Source organism: Prunus dulcis, chromosome 5, assembly GCF_902201215.1.
Source record: "Prunus dulcis chromosome 5, ALMONDv2, whole genome shotgun sequence".
Taxonomy (NCBI): Eukaryota; Viridiplantae; Streptophyta; class Magnoliopsida; order Rosales; family Rosaceae; genus Prunus; species Prunus dulcis.
Window position 1 is genome coordinate 964,762 of NC_047654.1, and position 21,518 is coordinate 986,279.

The 21,518-nt window shown below is 41.7% G+C and overlaps 2 protein-coding genes across 4 annotated transcripts in view; one reads left to right on the forward strand and one right to left on the reverse strand.

The window, feature by feature from the left end:
* Positions 1-2,672, forward strand: part of LOC117627498 — a 6,511-nt gene extending 3,839 nt beyond the window's left edge. Inside the window, exon 2 of the mRNA XM_034359615.1 lies at positions 45-2,672. Coding sequence (XP_034215506.1) covers positions 45-2,672 — 2,628 coding nt within the window. The remainder of the gene's footprint in view (positions 1-44) is intronic.
* A 4,262-nt stretch (positions 2,673-6,934) lies between these two features.
* LOC117627532 (protein NLP5-like) lies at positions 6,935-13,031 on the reverse strand. Of its 3 annotated transcripts, none has more exons than XM_034359655.1 (5): positions 12,372-13,031; positions 10,729-11,711; positions 9,612-9,659; positions 8,606-9,518; positions 6,935-8,246 (listed from the first exon to the last, which is right to left on the reverse strand). In XM_034359655.1, the coding sequence occupies exons 2-5, from the start codon at positions 11,620-11,622 to the stop codon at positions 7,360-7,362; spliced, it is 2,742 nt and encodes a 913-aa protein (XP_034215546.1). In that variant the 5' UTR covers positions 11,623-11,711; positions 12,372-13,031; the 3' UTR covers positions 6,935-7,359. The 3 variants fall into 3 exon arrangements, with proteins under 3 accessions (XP_034215546.1, XP_034215547.1, XP_034215545.1); XM_034359656.1 differs by having other exon boundaries at positions 8,606-9,515; positions 10,729-11,771; XM_034359654.1 differs by having other exon boundaries at positions 10,729-11,771.
* Between the last annotated feature and the right edge of the window lie 8,487 nt (positions 13,032-21,518).

The window sequence follows — 21,518 nt, forward strand, 5'->3', positions numbered from 1 at the left end:
GAGCAACATACCAAAGGCTCGTGAATAAGATTTTCAAGGAGCAGATTGGCAGAACCATGGAAGTCTACGTGGATGATATGCTGGTCAAAGCCCCCAAGCGTGGAGACCACCTCAAAAACCTCACCGAGGCATTCAGCCTGCTCCGCCAATACCGCATGAAGCTGAATCCAAGTAAATGCACGTTCGGTGTATCATCCGGCCGATTCTTGGGGTACTTAGTCACACAACGAGGTATCGAGGCACACCCACGCCAAATTAAAGCCATCCTCGAGATGAAGTCACCTTCCACAGTGAAAGAAATACAAAGTCTGACGGGCAGAGCAGCAACTCTCAACCGATTCCTCTCAAAGTCTACCGACAAGTGCAGACCATTCTTCAAAGCTTTGAAGAAGGGGCAAAAAGACAAGTGGGACGAGGAGTGCGAAGTAGCTTTCCAGAGTCTAAAGACCTACCTTACTTCACCTCCCTTGCTCTCGAAGCCAATTCTTGGTGAAGACTTGTTCGTGTACCTGGCAATGTCAGACTCAGCCATCAGCTCAGCTCTCATCCGAGAAGAACTTGGGGCCCAACATCCGATATTCTATACGTCAAAAGCTCTCCTCGATGCAGAGACTCGCTACCCAAAATTGGAGAAGCTCATTTTGGCCCTTGTCGTTTCCGCGCGAAAGCTGCGGCCTTATTACCAAGCTCACCGAGTCATCGTTATGACTGATTCTCCTTTGAGATCAATCCTCCACAGCCCTGATGCTTCTCAGCGGCTTATGAAGTGGGCAATAGAACTAAGCCAATACGACCTCCTCTACCGGCCAAAGACTGCTATAAAAGCCCAGGCTTTAGCAGACTTTGTTGCAGAATTCACACCATCAGCCGGAGAAGAGAAGCTGGTCAGCAAAAAGAAGGAAAGTTCGAGAGCAGACAAGACCTCCGCGGAACATGGCCAACCCAGAGACATGTGGCAGCTACGCGTAGATGGAGCGTCGAACCAGAAAGGAGCTGGAGCAGGCGTCGTCATCATCACTCCAGATGGAACCCTGTTGGAGCAAGCTATCACACTTGGCTTCCCAGCTTCCAATAACGAGGCAGAGTACGAGGCATTGCTCGCTGGCTTGCGCCTGGCAAAGGAACTATCAATCAAGAAGCTGGCCATCTACTCAGATTCCCAGCTGATCACAAGTCAAGCCTCAGGAGAATACATGGCGAAGCACCCAAGGATGATCTTGTACCTTGACAAAGTCCAAGAGTTGTTGAAGGCGTTTCCCACCTTCACCATCCAACAGGTGCCCCGAGCAGAGAACGCGCACGCAGATGCGCTGGCAAGCTTAGGATCAGCACTGGATACCCAATTCAGACGCTCCATCCCTGTCGAACACCTTGATCAGCCTAGCATAGAAGAGGCAGAACAACCAGACCTGATGCAGATCGACGAGGATCCTAGCTGGCAAGAACCCATCATCGACTACCTAGTGAATGAAAACTTGCCCCAAGACAAATTCGAGGCCAGAAAAATCAAGCAGAAGGCTGCAAGATATTACATGAAAGGCGACATGCTTATCCGCAGATCATACTACGGGCCTCATCTCACTTGCATCAAGTACCCGCAAACGCTCGAGGTTCTCTGCAAAATACACGACGGCGAATGCGGAAATCACGCTGGAGGCAGGTCGCTTGCTCAGAAGGCTCTCAGCATCGGCTATTTTCGGCCTACCATGCGTAAAGATTCCACGGAGTATGCTCGAAGATGTGATCGATGCCAACGGTACAAGCCAGTCCCTGGTTTGCCAGCTGAGGAATACCATCCGCAGAACAGCCCATGGCCGTTCATGCAGTGGGCCATTGACTTGGTGGGACCTATGCCGATAGCACCTGCCAATAAGGAGATGATGATCGTTGCCACTGATTACTTCACTAAGTGGATCGAGGCCGAGGCTTTGTCTTCTACCAAGGAAGCTGACGTTGAACGTTTCATCTGGAAGAACATCATCTGCAGATTCGGTTGTCCGCAATCGATAGTTACTGACAATGGTACACAGTTCGTGGGCAGGCAGATCACTGCATTTTTTACGAAGTATGGCATCAAGCAACACCTGTCAACTCCCAGATACCCGCAAGGCAATGGTCAAGCAGAGGCATCCAACAAGATCGTGCTGGACTGCCTAAAGAAAAGATTGGAAGGCGCAGAAGGAAAATGGGTCGACGAGCTGCCAGGAGTTCTATGGGCTTATCGCACAACCAAAAGGAGATCGACCGGAGAAACACCATTTTCCTTGGCCTATGGGACGGAGGCAATCATTCCTCCACACATCACAGTCCCTTCCATGAGCATTGAAGTGGGCAGTCTTGACCAAAACTGCAGGCAGATGAGAGTCAACCTTGACCTGCTCGAAGAAGAACGAGAAAAGGCCATTGTTCGAGTTGCTGCCTACCAGCAGCAGTTGGCATCCTACTACAATAAGAAGGTCAAGATCAGACAGTTTCGGCCTGGAGACCTTGTGCTCAGAAAGACTTTTATCACATCACCAAGGCAAGGATCAAAGAAAATGAAGCCAAATTGGGAAGGCCCCTACATGATCAGCCGATCTGGGGGCAGAGGAAGTTACACCCTCGACACTCTAGAAGGGAAGGAAATTCCAAGACAATGGAATGCCCACCACCTTCGGAGATACTATCCATAAAGCTCTTCGCTTACCAGCTCGACTCCTAGCAGACGACGAGCCTCCCGTACTTCTATTAAAGGCAAACTGCTTTTGATGTTACCTATGTTATTAATTTCCTTTATTCAATAAAGCAATGTATTCACCCCAACATCAATACAAGAGCAAGCTTTTCAATAAAGTACCTTTTTCAAGCTTTATGTCCCACAAACATATACACAAAGGCGACAAGCCTTACCTCCATTACAGACAAGCTGCTCCCCGGAGCACGAACTCAATGGAGTCCTTTTTAAGAGCTATGTCCCCGACATACGCTCACAGGCACAAGCCTTACCTCCATTGCAGACAAGCTGCTCCCCGGAGCACGAACTCAATGGAGTCTTTTTAAGAGCTATGTCCCCAACATACGCTCACAGGCGACAAGCCTGACCTCCATTGCAGACAAGTTACTCCCCGGAGCACAAACTCAATGGAGTCTTTTTTTTAAGAGCTATGTCCCCGACATACGCTCACAGGCGACAAGCCTTACCTCCATTGCAGACAAGCTGCTCCCCGGAGCACGAACTCAATGGAGTCTTTTTTAAGAGCTATGTCCCCGACATACGCTCACAGGTGACAAGCCTTACCTTCATCGCAGACAAGCTGCTCCCCGGAGCACGAACTCAATGGAGTCTTTTCAAGCGCTATGTTCCTGACATACGCCTACATGCGACAAGCCTTACCTCCATTGCAGACAAGCTGCTCCTCGGAGCACAAACTCAATGGAGTCATTTTCATGCGTTATGTCCCCCGACATACACACACAGGCGACGAGCCTTCTCTCCATTGCAGACAAGCTACTTCACAAGTACAAACTCAATGGAGTCTCCTTCAAGTGCTATGTCTTTCAAGTGCTATGTCTCTGGACGCACACTTACAAGATACAATGAGAATTGAAGTTTGAAAGACAACTGAAAATTCAATAACAAAGCGGCCAATAAGCCAAGTTCAACAAAAAGTAAGATGGTCAACCAAAGACCACTTATTGAAAGAAAATAACAAAGTTCAAAAATAGCAAAAATGGACTACAACTACTAGGGAACTTCAGCAGGTGACCCTTAGCCGATCACATCCTCAACTGCGCTGGCAACAGCCTCATTCTGCCCAACCGGCACAACTTGCTCAACCGCCTCGGCTGCCTGCTCCTTCGCATCCGCCTTAGCCTCATTAGTTGCACCACATTTGGCGTTTTCTTCCACCATTGCAGCTTCATCTGCCACATGCTCTTCAACTGCTTCTACATTCACAGCATTGATCTGCTCACTTTAAGCAGCAAGTCGAGATAGAGCTACTCATCATCCTCATGTTCGAGAGGGCAACAAGGAAGAGCACCGTTCCTGCACAGCTTGTATGCATTAGCAGCAATTTCATGCTTGGACGCCTCCGTGGCTTCAACATGACCAGCAGAGCTGTCACCAACTCCCGGATCGGTAGTTCGTGCAACTGAAGGACATTTTGCTCTAGCAGACGACTCTTTAGCTCTCTTTGCTGCAACTTGCGACATTGAGTTAGCTTCACGCTTAACTGTTCGAGGCTTTATAGACGAGTCGTAGTCGTGGATAGAGGTACAGTCCTCTCAATTTGATCCTTGGATCAGCGCAGGCGACCAAAACCTTGCTTCTCAACAACCTTCTTATAAGGCAGATCACGGGTTTTGGGCAGTTCGGGCAGAGACTGGAGCAAAATATCCCAGACCTTATGCATGCTATTGACTTTCTTGTCGTTCGCGTTGATGAGGCACTTGATCTCTATAGATGAAAAAGGAGCAAATCCCATGGGGATCTTCTCAGCACATTAGACCCCCCCTTAAAGAAGACTTGCTCGTGGCAGAAGGAGGAAGTTCGATCGAGGACTCCACCTGCTCAACTAGCAGATCATCTAGGCCCCTAGTCATACAGCTTCCATCTTCCAACATCTCCGGCTGGGGGCAGAGCACCAACCTCATTTCGATGTTTGCTCAGCAACCAACGCCATTCAAGGAACCTGATAGGGATGTTCAGAGCTTGCTGAACCTTGGTCATGTTCGGGCCGAGATCGAGTTTCTTGCAAATGTCATTCTCTGCAAGTAGAAGATGGAAGTTAGTCAGATACACAACAAAGAATTCCATGGCAACTGTAGCAGATCAAAAGGATGCAACTTACCATCACAGTAGGTGAGAAGAACGAGCGGACCGTCGCCAACCTTCTCTTCCTATCTGCCGCTGACTTTCAACACGTTCATGCTTCGCACATGATCGCCTTGACTCATATTGATCCTAGTTCATGGCACAAAAAAAAGAAGGAATTGAAGCAATTTGGATCAGCCACAAAAAAGACGACCCAAACTGCCACCTGCTCCAGCGGCAGATCGCGCACCTCCAGCCTAGTTACAGCTGGATAGCCCGAGTAAAAAGCCTCCTCTACGCGAGAGCCCAAGTCCACGAAGGAAGCCCAGTTACAGCTGGACAGCCCAACGGATAATTTACATCTCCTACATGCCACCACGCTCAATGCAAAAGCTGAGGGGCATTTGTGGGAACCTAATTAAATCAAACCCTAGGTCAAATAATTCCTACCATTTGGGGATTATTTGACCAAATTGGGAATTAATCAACCTAATTGGGAGTTACTCAATTTAATTGGGAATTATCCAATTAAATTGAACGTTACCTAATTAGGTTGAGATTTGATTTGGTTAAATACCACGATCCCCAATTAAATGAGGAGTTGCCTAAATTGAATCAGGATTGATTTGATACCTACCACAATTAGGGATTTGATTTACCCTAATTAATCAAATCCCTAATTAATCAAATCAATTCCAAAATGGGGAGGAATAATTCCCTTCCATCTACGGAATTATTCCTCTGAAACCCTAGCCTCCGAGACCTCTATAAAAGCATAGCCACACACAATGGTTGAGGTACGCCTAAATTCCTACTAAAACTCTACAGAAGTTATTTCTCAAAAACCCTAGCCACCCCCTCTCTTTCTCTCTCTCACACAAGGCTCCGGCCACCACACACGGCTCCGGCCACCCGGTTTTCCTTGAATTACCCTACCTAACTTAGGCATCGGAGGGCCTTTGGCCAACACCCCCCGGGTGTGGTCCTTTTACTCCGATTTGTTTTGCAGGGAGAAAGAGAGGCGGAGAAGACGAAGGAATCTTGGGCGAATATTCTCGTGGGGAAAATTTCTCCCACAGATGGTTCTATAAAGAAATTTTGACAAGCAAGAGTCAAGAAGTCGGAATTTTAAAGCAATGAATGTTTCGAATTTAGGATACATCCAATTGCAGAATTATTAAAAACATTAATTATCGAAAAAAATAAATTTCTTTTTGCAATTTCTTGATGGTTGTTGGAGTTGTCTTGTGATGTCTCTGCCAAAACACAACATGGTTGCAATTGCAGAGAGGGTTGTGAACCACTATCACCAACTAGCTCTTAGTACTAGTACTTTCACTTTTCCAATACTGAAAGAGGTTTTAAGTTCGAAATCCGTGTTAAGAATAACTACACAAACTAGCTCACAGTTTATTGATATTTCTCTTTTCAATATTAAAAGAGGTTCAAGTTCCCCTCTCTACCTGATTTATTTATTTTTTTAAAAAAAAGAGAACTACCACCGGTTTGATTCACAAGAGCAAACTCCTCGGAATGGATAGCATCTGATCATAGAGAGTTGTTCTTTTAATTTTTCTAGTTGACTGCAGTTGTAGGGTGGTCCTTGCAGTAGGAGATAGTGGACCGTATCTCTATATCAAACCTATCCATTAATCTATTTCATTTCCCACCACGTTCTCCCTGCATCACATATCATAGAAACAAACAATCTATTATCCAAAGATATGCTGCTGAGATCTCAAAAATTCAAACTCAAATTCCTCATTTGAAGTCCTTCCATCCAAAATTCAAAGTACACTAATTATTTAAAGAATGGGCTTTCTTGAAGCTCAAGGAATATCAAGAAAAGTCACCAAAACTTTTTTACCAAGCATATATCTTATAATAAAAAAAAGGCTAAAGCTGCCTCAATATACTTCCAAGTCCTTGAGGTAAAATGTAATTTCAGAACAGTAATTCCATGTTAATTTCAACTGAAAAACTCTACATCAATTTATTTGACGTAGTTCACGATTTAGACTTGATCGAAAACTAAACTCATTTACAGGATTAAAATTGTTAAACTTGAAAGACATGAATCAAAATGAAAAATGAGTCAAACTAGGAGGACAAAGATGATTGTATGACAAACTTCAGGTATTGGTTAGTTAAACTTCGAAAATAGGCCTACTTTATTATTGAAAAGGAATTATGTTCATTCACTAAAATATACAGACAACTATCAACAACTAGCTTGTAATTAAAAGAACTGAAAGCAAACACTATCAACTAGCTAATAGACCAACATAGTACACTTTAACCAATGGCTTAAGCTCGACATCCCCAAATAACTGCAGTTTAACATGCAGCACCCAAATAGTTCTTTTCCAGTATCCTTGCTTTCAGTTCTGTGAGACACAGAACTTGCATTTTTCTTTTACATTACTTTTTGTCGACATTGTCAAGATTTCATACTCCAACAGCGGAGGCTTCAACATCCCTCCCTACTATTAATAAAGGAAGGTGCGCCTCCATTTTTGTAGAAGGAAATACGCTGCTACCTCAGTTTTGCAACTCAGGGAGCATCATGACGGGCCACCTGTACCTATAAACCTTTCCAAATGATGACGAGAAAGATGGAGAGAGAGCTTAATTGTATTGCTCTGTGACGATCTGCATACATCAATACACTCCTCTAAATCAGCATCACATGTTAATAAGACCCACTCTGAGTCATCATCCAAGTACTTGATATAAAATTTACTCATGTCTTCTACACTAAATCGCTTTGCGATTTCTTGCACCAAATCTTCATATCTCCAATCACTTTGCATGCGAAACCGGGTTTTCTCATCTCCGTATGCGACTTTTACTCTTTGAACCTCCCCTTCTTGAGCTACCCCATTATTCTTCAGTGAAGGTGGAATAGGCTGCAATTTTTGCAGCTCGTTGAGAATTTTATGGCTCTGGGATCTTGGCAGTAGCTGTGTTCGATCTTGACCAAAGGCATGCAACTCTGCTTCACTTCTGACCCTCTTTAGCACACCATCGCCAGAGTTATATCCAACAATTGGATCATCATCACCAGTGACATTACATGTGGGGCGATGTTGCTGTGTCCTGCTGGAACAGCATTGGCTTGAACTGGAACTCTGACTGCATGAAGATGAGGGTGATTTTGATGCAGTAGCCTGGGGGCTGACAACACCACCTTCAGGTGACAAGTTTGTTGGCATTGGCTGATCACTCAGCTTTGAGGTTGAAAATGGGCTTGTCCCCGATAAATTCGGAGATGTTAACTCTGGGAAGTTTGTATAGAAAGAGTTGATTTGGAAAGCCCCAGATGCGCCTTCGACTGAGTCAATTACAAGTTGGAGTTTCTGTAAAGAGTGACCAACCTTCTTAATTTTTCGAGATGGCCAACGTTTAATCCCGTGTTGTCTGCATATCCTTTTCAAGGTTGTGGAGCAAACTAAATACGATAAATTGACAAAGGAAAAAAAACCAATGACGAAAGAAATACATCAAAATGTTGACAGTAGAAAGTCTAACATAATCCACATAAATATTGAAAACAGCAGATACTATTGTGTGCTAGTATTGTGGAACTCGTGTAATTCACTTCAAATTTAGGAGGTGTAACAGAAAATACGAACATGAGAAACCTCATTTTGGAAGACTACAACGCACATATGTAGATTATACAATCCGTACATATAAAACAACCATTAAATTGCGGAAAGTATACAAACAGTTAGCAAAATGCCATACAAGCATTCATAAGAACTAAAACATGAAATAGGAACCAGGTCTATTGCAAGAAATGCTTACCTCCAATACTATTTGCAGCATCTTTTAGGCTGCCAGAAAAATATTTTCTAAGAACTTCCAAGGTGATGGCTTTTTCTGCCTTAGTACGTCTTTTCTCTCTTGTCTTGCTCACACCAACACTTGAGAAGCTACCCTCACCCAAAGCAGAACACTCTCTCCCACACTTGACACCAACCTTTAGGTAAGAATCTGGTTGATGTTGCCTTAACTTTGAGGATTTCACACCCAGCACCTCCCTTGGATTTTCCATTGGGAATATTGAGACATCATTACCACTCAGTTGGACCTCTGTGAAACTGGCAATACCACTAGGTCTCGGATCCGAAGAGACTATCATCTCACTGACAGGAAAATCAGATTCCTCCTCTAGTTCCTTGTCTGTGACAACCCGTAAGCTCCGGCAAATCTGTTGTATAATTAAGGACAGTGAATTTAGCATCTTTTTCTGTTCTTCTGGATCCCTGCACTCCACTGGCAAGAAGAACTCCAGAACAAAATCAGTTGAACCAGTTTTCATGCTCCTTAGACGTATTGCAACGGCTGCATGCAATCCGAACATCCTGGCATGGTGAGATAGAGGATACTCTGTCTTGACACAGGAGGTTATGTCATCTGAGAAGCATGGTTGATTGGTCATAAAAGCTTTCCCAACAATGCCTTGGCCTTTTAACAAGTGATGCTCAGAGCAAGCTTCATGAAATCCCTCGATATAAGGATCAGTCACATGGAAAGCATGATCCACAGTTGAAACACAGTGAACGTAGTTGTCATCAGAATGTCTGCACCCATCTTTGCCTTGTTGGATGCATGACACCCAAGTTTGTGCCAAAGGCAATTTGTGTGTCTCGCATGCAGATCTCAAGACCTCTTGGATCTCGGGTAATGCAGCTTGATAGGGCTTGATACACACCTGCTAAAATAATCCCACCAGATGACTTTAAAAGAAAATTGGAATAACGTGAACATCTAATAAATCAATTTTTCTTCAGGGAAATTATCCGTTTACCTTTACGTTTTGAGTACTCCCATTTCTAGAACTTTGAAGATCAACAGCCTGCAAATGATAAAACTTGTCCAGATCAGAAAAAAATATTCATATGAATAGCCTGCAAAGAATTACAAACAAGTCATTATATGCTTGTGATATGAATCTCAAAAGTCCTTATTAAAGGAATATGGATCTAAGAAAGTTTCATATCGCAAGCTTACAATAATTGGTAACTTACACTGTATTTGGAATTTTGACCCCAAAAAAGACATTTTATTTGGAATTCAATTACTTGTATCTTTAAAGCTATAATCACAGACATCAAAGAAAAAATACTCGCTGATGAGGAAAAAAAAAAAAGCATTTTTCTTTTTTTTAATGGAAGACAGGAAGAGAGACACATGACCAAACTATTATGAATAAAACATAAAGGGACGTTTATCTGCTAAGATATAAGATAAAGTTGTCACTCTTATTCTCAGTAACTTGAATGAAAGTAAACATGGGGACAAAAGATAGTTCATTTCTAATCATATGTCCATCATTAAGTTGGACTTTATATGCACCGATTCAGAAAGCTCATAGTGATAAGCATCAGAATTAGGTTTCCAAATTTTAGACCGGAAAAAAAAATAAATAAATAAAAAATTAAGTGTCCCATTCATCAGGTGTGAATGAATATCTGTTAAAAGATCATGGGTTGCTTTCCTTCTCGTAATTTAAGTCCGAATTCATTACTTATCCTCTCAATTTGGGAAACAAGACTAGAGGATTAACAAAAGAACCCTAGTTATTAATATGAAAGCATAAGAAAATGAAGCAAGAAGTTTTACAATGTTAAGATCAGATGGCCACACTTTAATTTAACATAGGGATTCTCCAAAAAGAACTAAAAGTTACCGAAAAATGAAAGACATAATATGTTTCGACAACATGATTATCAGTTATTACATCTCTAAGGAATGATGGGACTTTGATTGATGTCAACTTTTGTAAAATTATCTGTTAATATTCATAACAATACTAATAAGCTCCAACTGCCTCTTGCACCAATTTACACTGCATTCACTGACCTGATTGAAAGGAAAAAACCGAAATGAAGTACGAAATTCTAATTCAAGGAAAGAGAACAGACCTCAAGTGCCTTGCAAACACTTTCAAGCTCAAGTTGATACTTTATCTTTTGGGTGGTTGTAACAACCTCAATCACACCCAAGCAAGTCCTACTACCTTGTTCAAATATAGGAAGAGCTAGAGTTCCACGTACATCATAACGTTGAGCATAGTCAACCCGTGGGTACTCGTCACTTCTGAAGAATCGAACATCAGGAGTCCACTCAGGAACCTGACCTGAGAAAACCCGGCCTGGCAACCCCTTAACCAAATCCGTAGAATCCTCTCCAGTTGAGAATTCATAATTAACAGAGATGTCTCGATATTTGGAAAGCCTGGGACAGCTAGAATCAAGCGAGAAAAGGTCATCATTAGTAGTTAAAACATTTCTACCCCCTTTATTTACAGGCACCCATACTTGTACAAGAACATTTTTGTCTCTCATGACATCTCGAATGCACACAAGAGCCCTCATTAGTCTCTCCATCACAGATGATGCAGGACGTTGATTTTCTAAGGGACCAATCCACCACCTTCTGTTCAATTCATAACTTCTAATTGTAGGATCTGCTGAGTGACCAGAGTACCCATCAACATCTATCATATTCTGGCTCGGAAACTGAGGATTCACAAGACCTTCATGCAGTTGTTTGAAGAATGATGTTTGTATCACTTCTTGATTACTGTTTTCAGATGGGTTCATGGTCAAATTGCCATTCGCCTCCAACGTATGCCAAAAAACTGAGGGGTTTATATGGGCACTAGAATTGGCGTGGCTTTGATTAGGAAATTCAGGTCCATCTGTGGTTTCCAACCAGCATCCCTCTAAGAACAGTTCATCCATGAAGTCTAAATCCGTAGCGGAATCAGGTTGAGCTCCCATCATGGTAGCTGGTGATAACACATCATCGTCCATGATGACCTTTGTGCACAAGCCCCACTTTCTAGATTATGCTCAGCTGTATTCTAGAACCTTTAGGTCCCAAAAACCAAGCTGTCTTTGAGCTATAAAAAATGAAGATATCTTAGGAACAATTTACGTCTTTAGCGTCCTGCCTTCAAGTCCTAGTTTGTCCAAATTCCCCAATACCATAAACAAGAATCTTTTGAGTACAAAAAATAACAGAAGAAATTGCAAACAAATTTTCATAGAGAATTAAGGAAAGTAAAGTTAACAAATCAAAACTAAAACACAAACATACGTCATTGCAGGAAGATTATATTCTCTTTTTTCTTTTCTTTTCTTTTCTGGTAAAGGATTATATTCTCAAAGTAGCAAAAACTAATCAAATCACCACCAGTATCTAACACAGTAATAGTATAATAGAATAGAATTTCAACGGAGAACCTTGGCCTCCCATATCCATAAAAATTGCAAATATCAATGATTCAAGTTCAAAAGGGGAAGGCAGAACAAAATATAATAATTAAAAAAAAAAAACCCACTTTCTACATCTTCTTCGAAAATACTCTACAAGTCTTCTACCAACTTTGCGTTCAAGATTCCAATTTTAGCAGAAGAAAGTGAAAGAAATAGTTCCATCAAGAAAGAGAGACTGAAATCAAGCATTTCATAATACCAGAACTAATCTAGTTTCTGACCCAGGACAAATAAAACCAGAACAGAACCAAAAACGAAGAAAAAAAGGAATAAGAATAACTCACTGTGTGAGGATTCTTGTGGATACCCAAGTGGGTAGTTTTCTTGTATCATTCATATACTTTTTTCTGCAATACCCATAAAAACTGTCTGCAAGACAAGGAACAGAAACAACGGAAAACCTTATAAAGAGCTTTCAAGAGGCTATTTCCTTGTCCTAGTTCTTTGTGATATCTCCCCACAATTCCAAAGTTTCAATCTGGGCCTCTTCTCCTTAGAAAACATGACTTATTCTGATTCCAGGCTATTGTTGTGTGAGAAAGATTCTCACTTCTGCATATGGACCCCACATACACGTACGCAAGAAACCAATCGAGGACATTGTACTTCACGCTTTAAAGTCAACCAATGGCTTAGCAAGGATTACACAGAGAGAGATAGAGAGTGAGCTTGAAAGAGATTGAGGGAATCGTAATATAAGAAATTTAAAAGAAAACAAAAAAAGAAAAAGAGATTGAGAGAATCAGACAGCTGATTCTTAAATGGTGATGACGCCATAATTTGAAGCAGTGGAAGCGGTGGGAATCAAAATTCCCTCAACACTGAATAAAATATGGAGGGATCGTGCCTCGGCACTCGCTATCTCAAGTTTAGATGCTCAACTACGCCTCTTTGACTCACTCTACCTGTTTATTTTATTCACTTCAAGATTTTCTTTCTTCCACATTCACCAACAAAAAATAGAGTATTTTAGGATGGAATTGAAAAAGAGAGTGGAGATAAGATTTAAAGAAAAGATGTGAAAAGATGATGGAAGAGATGAGTGACAAAAGTATTTCCAATTATTTTCACTTTTATTACTCATTCCTCTCATCCTCTCAATCTCATCCAATTCTCACTCTCATCTCATTTTCCCCTTACTAGATAAAACACCTCAAATTATGACCCATTACGACCAAAAATAAAAAATAAAAAATCACTCATCTTTTAACTTCATATACAATTTGTTGGACATTTGTAAAGGCATACACAAATCCCTATAAAATTTGCATTCAACCCTTCTCATTAGTTAGATCATTAGTCCATGCGTTATATGTCTACGTGGCACTGAAACATACCTTATGCACTCTTACGTGAACAACTTTTAGAGGGTATTTTTGGCATGAACCCACATGGTCCCCCACTATCCCCAAACAAAGACCCAAATCAACCCAATTTGATCCTTATGTCTAGGGATGGCAATTTTCCTTGTTGGTTACGGTCTTTGTAGGGATTGACCTCTAATAATGGGTTAGGTATGAAGGACGAAAAGCGAATTTAGGGAAATTTCTGCGTATAGTGTTTGGAGAGGGACGATGATGGTATTTCAATCCCCTTTCTAAACTCGAAAACCATTGTAAGGTCTGATATAAATTTTATTTCAACAATCCGAACCGTCCATTTTTTAAGTCTTCATTCAAAGACTATCCTTACAAAAAAATTAGCAAAATGAGAAACCATTAAGACATTCAATTGTGATCAACAAAATTGACGATCCTGGTGCTTCAAGAAAACACTAAAATGCAACCATCGATTGAGTTGTAAAATGATTTCAGATTCAAGTAATTTTTTTGTAAGGATGATCTTTGAAGGAATACCTAAGAAATAGACGATTCAGATTATGAAAATAAAATGTGGAATCCTTTCCGAAACAAAACCCATATCATATTTTCATTCTCTCAAATCTAAAGGAACCTGGAAGATACATGCCATTGATTTAAAGAAAAATTAGGTTTTAGACATAATTAACTTTATTAATTAGTTTGTAAGATATTGGATATTTTGGTTTTAGTTTTAATACCTAGGAAAAAATTACTATTTTGGATTAGCCCAAAGAGAGGCCCAGATTCGTTGGGCCAGGTAAAATTTAACAACTGATAAGACAATTCTACCCTTCTTCTTAAAAAACCTGGCCCATTTGTAAACCTACAAAGTAAATGACGCTTTTGCCCCTGAATGTTTAAACAAGGCGCGAGTATTGGCAGCAGATTTCGTTTTCGTCCTCGTTCTTCTCTGTTTCGTTTTCGTCCTCGTTTTTTTGGCAGCAGATTTCGTTCGTTTGGCAGGCTAATTTCGTTCGTTTGGCAGGCAGATTTCGTTCGTTTTCGTTTTCGTTTTCGTTCTCGCCGTTGGAGCTCAATTTTCTGGTTGGTTTTCCTTTTATTTCTTCCTTTTTCGTTTGATTATCATGCCGAATCTGTCAGTTTTTTTGTTCGATTATCATGCCGAATCTTTTTCGTTCGATTATCATGCCGAATCTTGTTTCCTTCTAATTGGATAATCTTTCATTCGATTATCATGCCGAATCTTTCAGTTTTGGGTTTTTCGAGCTCAGTTTTGTGGTTCGATTTTGTGGCGCGATCTTGTGGCTCAGTTTTGTGGCTCGATTTTTTTTTCCTCCTCTGTTATAAACTGCATCTGTTTGTTGGAGTGTTGGCAGAAACTGCATTGCAGTTTCTGGTTTCATAAAGGCAATGTTACAACTGCTCATGGAGTTAAATGTGTTTTGATATTAGTTTTAGTACTTTTAACGTGGTTTCCTTTTGGTTTCTATTCGATTTGTTTTGCCTCCTCTATTATAAACTGCATCTGTTTGTTGGAGTGTTGGCAGAAACTGCATTGCAGTTTCTGGTTTCATAAAGGCAATGTTACAACTGCTCATGGAGTTAAATGTGTTTTTATCTAAGTTTTAGTACTTTGAACATGGTTTTCTTTTGGTTTCTATTCAAATTTAAGGGTATGTTATCACATAAAGTGCAATGTTGTTTATGTTATTTCAGTTTTTGACTATAAACTGTAGTGCAGTTTCTTGTTTCATAATTCGATTTCATACTAATATTTGGATTTCTATTGGAATGTTACAACTGCTCATGTACATTATTTAGTGATTTTAATTGTTTTCTGTTTTTGTTTGTTGTTTTGTTTGCATTTTCAAGGCTAATGGAGGTGTGTGTCATTGCCAAGTGCACATATAAGTCGGAAACCATCATGTTTTCAGTTTCATCAGAGTCATCCATGGTTGATATTTTGAAGACTTTGTGTCTGAGGTTTAGGGGTTTGCAGTTGGGTTGTTTCACATTACGGTATTCGGTGCCCAGTTATCCGAGTTGTTTTCTAGAAACGGATAGCGATTTGGACTTGATGAGGACATTTTTGTTGATATCAAATGAGAAGACTGTTGATATTTTAGTGAAGGATTTATGCGGGATCAGTGAATATAGTGGTGATTTTTGTGTAAATAAGGAGTTGATAGCATGTGAAAAGGGCGAGTCGTCGTGTTCTAGTACTGTCGAAGACAGAAACGAGTTTTTGGGCAGGTCGAAGAGAGCAAGTGCTAAGCCTTTGTTGTCAAATGAGTGGGAGACATACATACATCATGTGGGGCAGAAGTTTGACGGTGGTGCAGAGGAGTTCCGGTTGAAATTGTGCAAGTACGCTCTTGAAGTAGGATTTAATTTTTTTATATGCCGGCAATGACAAGAAGCGGGTGGTTGCTGTTTGTTCGAATAAGAAATTGGAGGGTTGCAGCTGGCGTGTTTATGCTTCTCGTTGTGAAGCTACTGGCAGTTTTGTAATTCGGACGTTAAATAATGTTCATACATGTGCGGGTCGGATACGGGAATCAAAGAGTAAGATGATGAGGTCTCGTGTGGTGTCCTCCCTCATTGTGGACAGAATTCGTGCAAAACCAGAGCTGAAGCTAGTTGAGATTATACACGAGTTCAAAGATTATTATGGTATAGACATTTCTGTCAAAGGAAATCAGATTTAAATGCCAGCAGATTCTTCATATTTAAATGCCAGCAGATTCTTTCATTAATTAGATACATGTATATGTGGTAGGTTAGCTATAATTAGATACATGTATATATGGAAGGTGAGCTGTTTTTCAGGGGCTGAATATCAGCCTGTGTTCTTTCCTAATTAACTTGTATTCTGTCCATATAATGGGCAATTCTCGATGTATAGAGATACACCTTTTTCAGAAAAGACTCTAAATTGTCATGGTATCAGAGCTATAGCTCTGAATTATCTCTCGCTCCCAAGTCTCTTAGTCTCAGTTATCTCTTGCTCTCAAGTTTCTTAGTCTCGGTTATTCTTGATCAAGTTCTCTTAACATCATGTCTTCGGATAAGTCTGAGGTTTCTTTGATTCGTTTCAATGGCAAGAACTACTCTGCTTGGGCGTTTCACTTCGGAATTTTCGTCAAAGGTAAGGAGGCGTGGGGACATGTTGATGGAAGTAACCCAGCTCCTGACAAAAACAAAGACAAAGACCAGCACGCCAAGTGGGAAGTCAAGGACGCTCAAGTTATGACATGGATTTTAGGATCTGTCGAACCTAATATCATCTTGAACCTTCGATCATCTCAGACTGCAGCTCAGATGTGGACTTACCTGAAGAAGATCTATAGTCAACGAAACACTGCTCGTCGGTTCCAGCTTGAACATGAATTGGCCGCTTTCCAACAGGATAGCCTTTCTATCTCTGATTTTTACTCTAGATTCACTAATCTTTGGGGTGAATACACTGATATAGTTTATGCTGACTTACCATCCGAAGGTCTTAGTTCTGTTCAATCTGTCCATGAAACTACCCAGAGGGATCAATTTCTAATGAAATTGAGACCTGAATTTGAAGGCACCAGATCCAATCTTATGAACCGAGAATCTGTCCCCTCCTTGGATACATGCCTCAATGATCTCCTTCGCGAGGAACAGCGCCTTCTCACTCAAACCACCATGGAACAACGGCGGTCTACATCTGTTCCTGTGGCCTATGCAGCACAAGGTAAGCCACGAGGCAGGGATATGAGCACTGTTCAGTGTTTTTGTTGCAAGGGATTTGGTCATTATGCTACAAATTGTCCCCGAAAATTCTGCCACTACTGCAAAAAGGATGGCCATATCATCAAGGAATGTCCTACTCGACCCCCCAAGAAATCAGAGACCGCATATACTGTCTCCGTTGGCTCTTCTAGTGCTGGAAGTTCTGTGACTGCAGTACCGCTGACACAAAGTGCTCTTGTTCAACCTGTGACCCCTGACATGATTCAACAAATGATCATTTCTGCATTTTCAGCTTTAGGACTCTCAGGTAAACCCTTCTCTACATCATCTCCTTGGTACTTTGATTCCGGGGCTTCCCATCATATGACAAACAATGCTGATTCTCTTACCAATGTAAACAAATATTTTGGAAATCTCAAAATTCATACTGCTGATGGCAATCATTTACCTATCACGGCCACTGGTGATGTTTCTTCCTCTCTCACTGATGTCTTTGTATCTCCTAGTCTTACCACCAATCTTGTGTCTGTCGGTCAGTTGGTTGATAATGATTGCAAAGTGGAATTCTCTAAATCTGGTTGTGTTGTGCAGGATCAACAGTCAGGGAGGATGATCGCGAGGGGGCCTAAAGTGGGACGTCTTTTTCCTCTTCAATTTCCTGTGTTTTCTTTTTTCACCCTTTGTCTCTTGTAATTCTGCTCATGTTGATTACCGAGCGTGGCATAAACGTCTCGGACATCCAAACTCTACTGTACTTCATGATTTACTGAAATCTGGTTTTCTTGGGAATAAAGAATCCCCATCTCTTAGTGCTGTTCAATTTGATTGCAATTCTTGCAGACTTGGCAAAAGTAAGACTCTGCCATTTCCTATTCACACACCCCATGTGGTCCAACCTTTTGATTTGATACATAGTGATGTGTGGGGTATGGCACCAGTCACTTCTCATGCTCATTACAAATACTTCGTCACTTTTATTGACGACTATAGCCGTTTCACATGGATATATTTTCTACATTCTAAAGATGAAGTCTTTTCTGTTTTTAAGATTTTTCATGCATATATTCAGACCCAATTTTCGGCCCATATCAAAATCCTTCGTTCTGACAATGGGGGTGAGTATATGTCTCATTTGTTTCAGGATTTCCTACAGACTCATGACATCATCTCTCAACGGTCTTGCCCTTCAACACCTCAACAAAATGGGGTGGCTGAAAGGAAGAACCGTCACCTTCTTGATGTTGTTCGCACTCTCCTGTTAGAGTCATCTACGCCCTCTCGTTTTTGGTGTGAAGCTCTCTCCACTGCTGTCCATCTCATCAACAAGTTGCCTTCTCCCACATTGCACCACAACTCTCCTTTCACCAAGTTATTTGGTCGCCCTCCATCTTATTCCAACCTTCGTACATTTGGTTGTATCTGTTATGTTCATCTTCCTGCACATGAACGCACAAAACTCATGGCTCAATCGATCCAGTGTGCTTTCCTAGGATATTCAGTCCACCATAAAGGTTTTCTTTGCTACTATCCACATTTGCGACGCATTCGAGTTTCTAGAAATGTAATCTTTCTAGAAAATCAGTATTTTTTTCCCACGCATCACGACCCCGTTTCTCCTTCATTTTCTGTTTTGCCTATGTTTACTAACTCTTCTGCAGCTCCTGTTTTAAATATCTCTTCTCCAGCTCCAGTCCCTTCTCATCCTCTCCTCGTGTATCACCGACGCTCCTCCAAAACTTCCCATCAACCTCCAGCACCACCCCAGCCCCCTCCAGTTCCTTCCCCGACTGCTGCTCCTGTTCCAGCAACTGCACCTCCCCCCCTCAGACAGAGTACTCGGGTTTGTAGACCACCAGATAGGTTTGGTTCCTCTCCTCTTTCCCTCTTCACTGCCACCTTGTCTTCTATTTCTCTTCCTTCGTCTTATACACAGGCCATGAAACATGAGTGTTGGCGGACAGCGGTTGAAACTGAGCTTCTCGCACTTGAGGAAAACCAAACTTGGGACGTTGTTCCATGTCCCTCCTCCGTGAAACCCCTTGGCAGTAAGTTCGTGTTTTCTATCAAGCTTCATTCTGATGGGTCCATAGACCGTTATAAGGCTCGGTTAGTAGCACTTGGCAACAAACAAGAATATGGTCTCGACTATGATGAGACCTTCGCACCAGTTGCCAAAATGACCACTGTCCGCACCATACTCGCCCTTGCTGCATCCCAATCCTGGCCCTTACATCAAATGGATGTCAAGAACGCATTTCTCCATGGTGATCTCAAGGAAGAAGTTTACTTGAAATTTCCCTCTGGTATGCCTACTTCCTCACCTAATGATGTTTGCAAACTGAAACGTTCTTTGTATGGTTTGAAGCAGGCCCCGCGAGTATGGTTTGAAAAGTTTCGCTCCACTTTGCTTGGTTTTTCTTTCACTCAGAGTCAGTATGACTCCTCTCTTTTTCTACAACGGACATCCATGGGTATCGTTGTTCTTCTTGTTTATGTGGATGATATTGTCATCACTGGCTCCGACTTGGAGGCAATCTCTGCAGTTCAGACTTTGTTGCATTCTACTTTCCACATGAAAGATCTTGGTCCCCTCACTTATTTCTTGGGTTTAGAGGTCCATCATCAACCTCATGGTCTCTTCTTGCTTCAGCACAAGTACAGTCAAGATCTGGTTCAGTTAGCCGGCCTCCCCAACACTACTTCCGTTGACACCCCCATGGAACTTAATGTGAAATATCGACGTGACGACGGGGAGCTTATTGAGGATCCTACTACCTATCGGAAGCTGGTTGGTAGTCTTATCTATCTAACCATCACCCGACCAGACATCTCTTATGCTGTTCACACTGTTAGCAAGTTCATGCAAGCCTCGAGGCATCACCATCTTTCTGCCGTTCGCCTCATCATTCGCTATATTCTTGGCACACCTAGTCGTGGCTTGTTCTTCCCTACAGGTTCTTCTCTTCAGCTTCAGGCCTATAGTGACGCTGATTGGGCTGGTTTCCCAGACACCAGGAGATCTACTACTGGCTGGTGTATGTTTCTTGGTGATGCCCTTATCTCTTGGAAATGCAAGAAGCAAGACCACGTCTCCAAATCATCCACTGAGGCAGAGTATCGCGCCATGTCTGCTGCGTGCTCCGAGATCATTTGGCTGCGTGGTCTCCTCACAGAGCTTGGGTTCAGTCCACTTCATCCTACTCCACTGCATGCTGATAACACAAGTGCCATCCAAATTGCAGCCAACCCCGTCTATCACGAACGCACCAAGCACATCGAGGTTGACTGTCACTCCATCCGAGAGGCCTATGATCATCAGGTTATCACCCTTCCACATGTCTCCACTACTCTGCAGATTGCCGATATCTTCACCAAATCCATGCCACGTCAGCGCCATCATTTCCTCGTTAGTAAATTGATGCTTGTCGATTTACCAGCATCAATTTGAGGGGGGATGTCAAAGGAAATCAGATTTAAATGCCAGCAGATTCTTTCATTAATTAGATACATGTATATGTGGTAGGTTAGCTATAATTAGATACATGTATATGTGGAAGGTGAGCTGTTTTTCAGGGGCTGAATATCAGCCTGTGTTCTTTCCTAATTAACTTGTATTCTGTCCATATAATGGGCAATTCTCGATGTATAGAGACACACCTTTTCGGAAAAGATTCTAAATTGTCAATTTCATACTACCACGCATGGTTTGGCAAAGAGTTAGCTAAATTGGATGTTCACGGTGATGAGTCGAAGTCCTTCAACGAGTTAGTGTGGTATGCGGACGCCGTAAAGGAAACTAACACTGGTTCTCTCTGCACTCTTGATTGTGAAGCTGGAATTAATCGCTTTCGGCGGTTTTTTGTGTCTTTTGGCGGTTGCATTGCTGGATTTCAATATTGCATACCCTTGTTGTTCATTGATGCTACGTTTTTGAAGAGCAAGTACAAGGGGCAGCTTCTCTGTGTTTCGGGAAAGAATGGAAATCAAGGTATGGTTACTGTAATGTATTGCAGATTTTCATTTGTTGCAATTTTAGCAGAAACTGCATTGCAGTTTCTTGTTTCATAATTCGATTTTATTAATATTTTTTGCATGTCTGGGGGAATGTTGTAACTGCTCATGAACTTAAATGTGTTTTAAACTTAGTTTTAGTACTTGGATCATGGATTTGGCTTTTGGTTTCCTTTCAAATTTGAGCAGATTTGTTTTCATAAACCAGACTGCAGTTTCCCTTTTTTGCTTATACTTGTGCTTTTGGTTTTGTTTTGCAGGGTTTTATCCTCTAGCTTTTGGAGTTGTTGATTCTGAGACAGAGGAGAATTGGACTTGGTTTCTTCAACATTTGGCTTCTATATTGCTACCGATGGGGAGAGTGGTGACCTT

Coding starts and splice junctions, on each gene's coding strand:
- LOC117627532 (XM_034359655.1), bottom strand. CDS start 11,622: ATGGACGATGATGTGTTATCACCAGCTACCATGATGGGAGCTCAACCT. Junction 9,660..10,728: donor GTGTTTGCAAGGCACTTGAG/GTCTGTTCTCTT, acceptor TATCATTTGCAG/GCTGTTGATCTTCAAAGTTC. Junction 9,519..9,611: donor GGAGTACTCAAAACGTAAAG/GTAAACGGATAA, acceptor GGATTATTTTAG/CAGGTGTGTATCAAGCCCTA.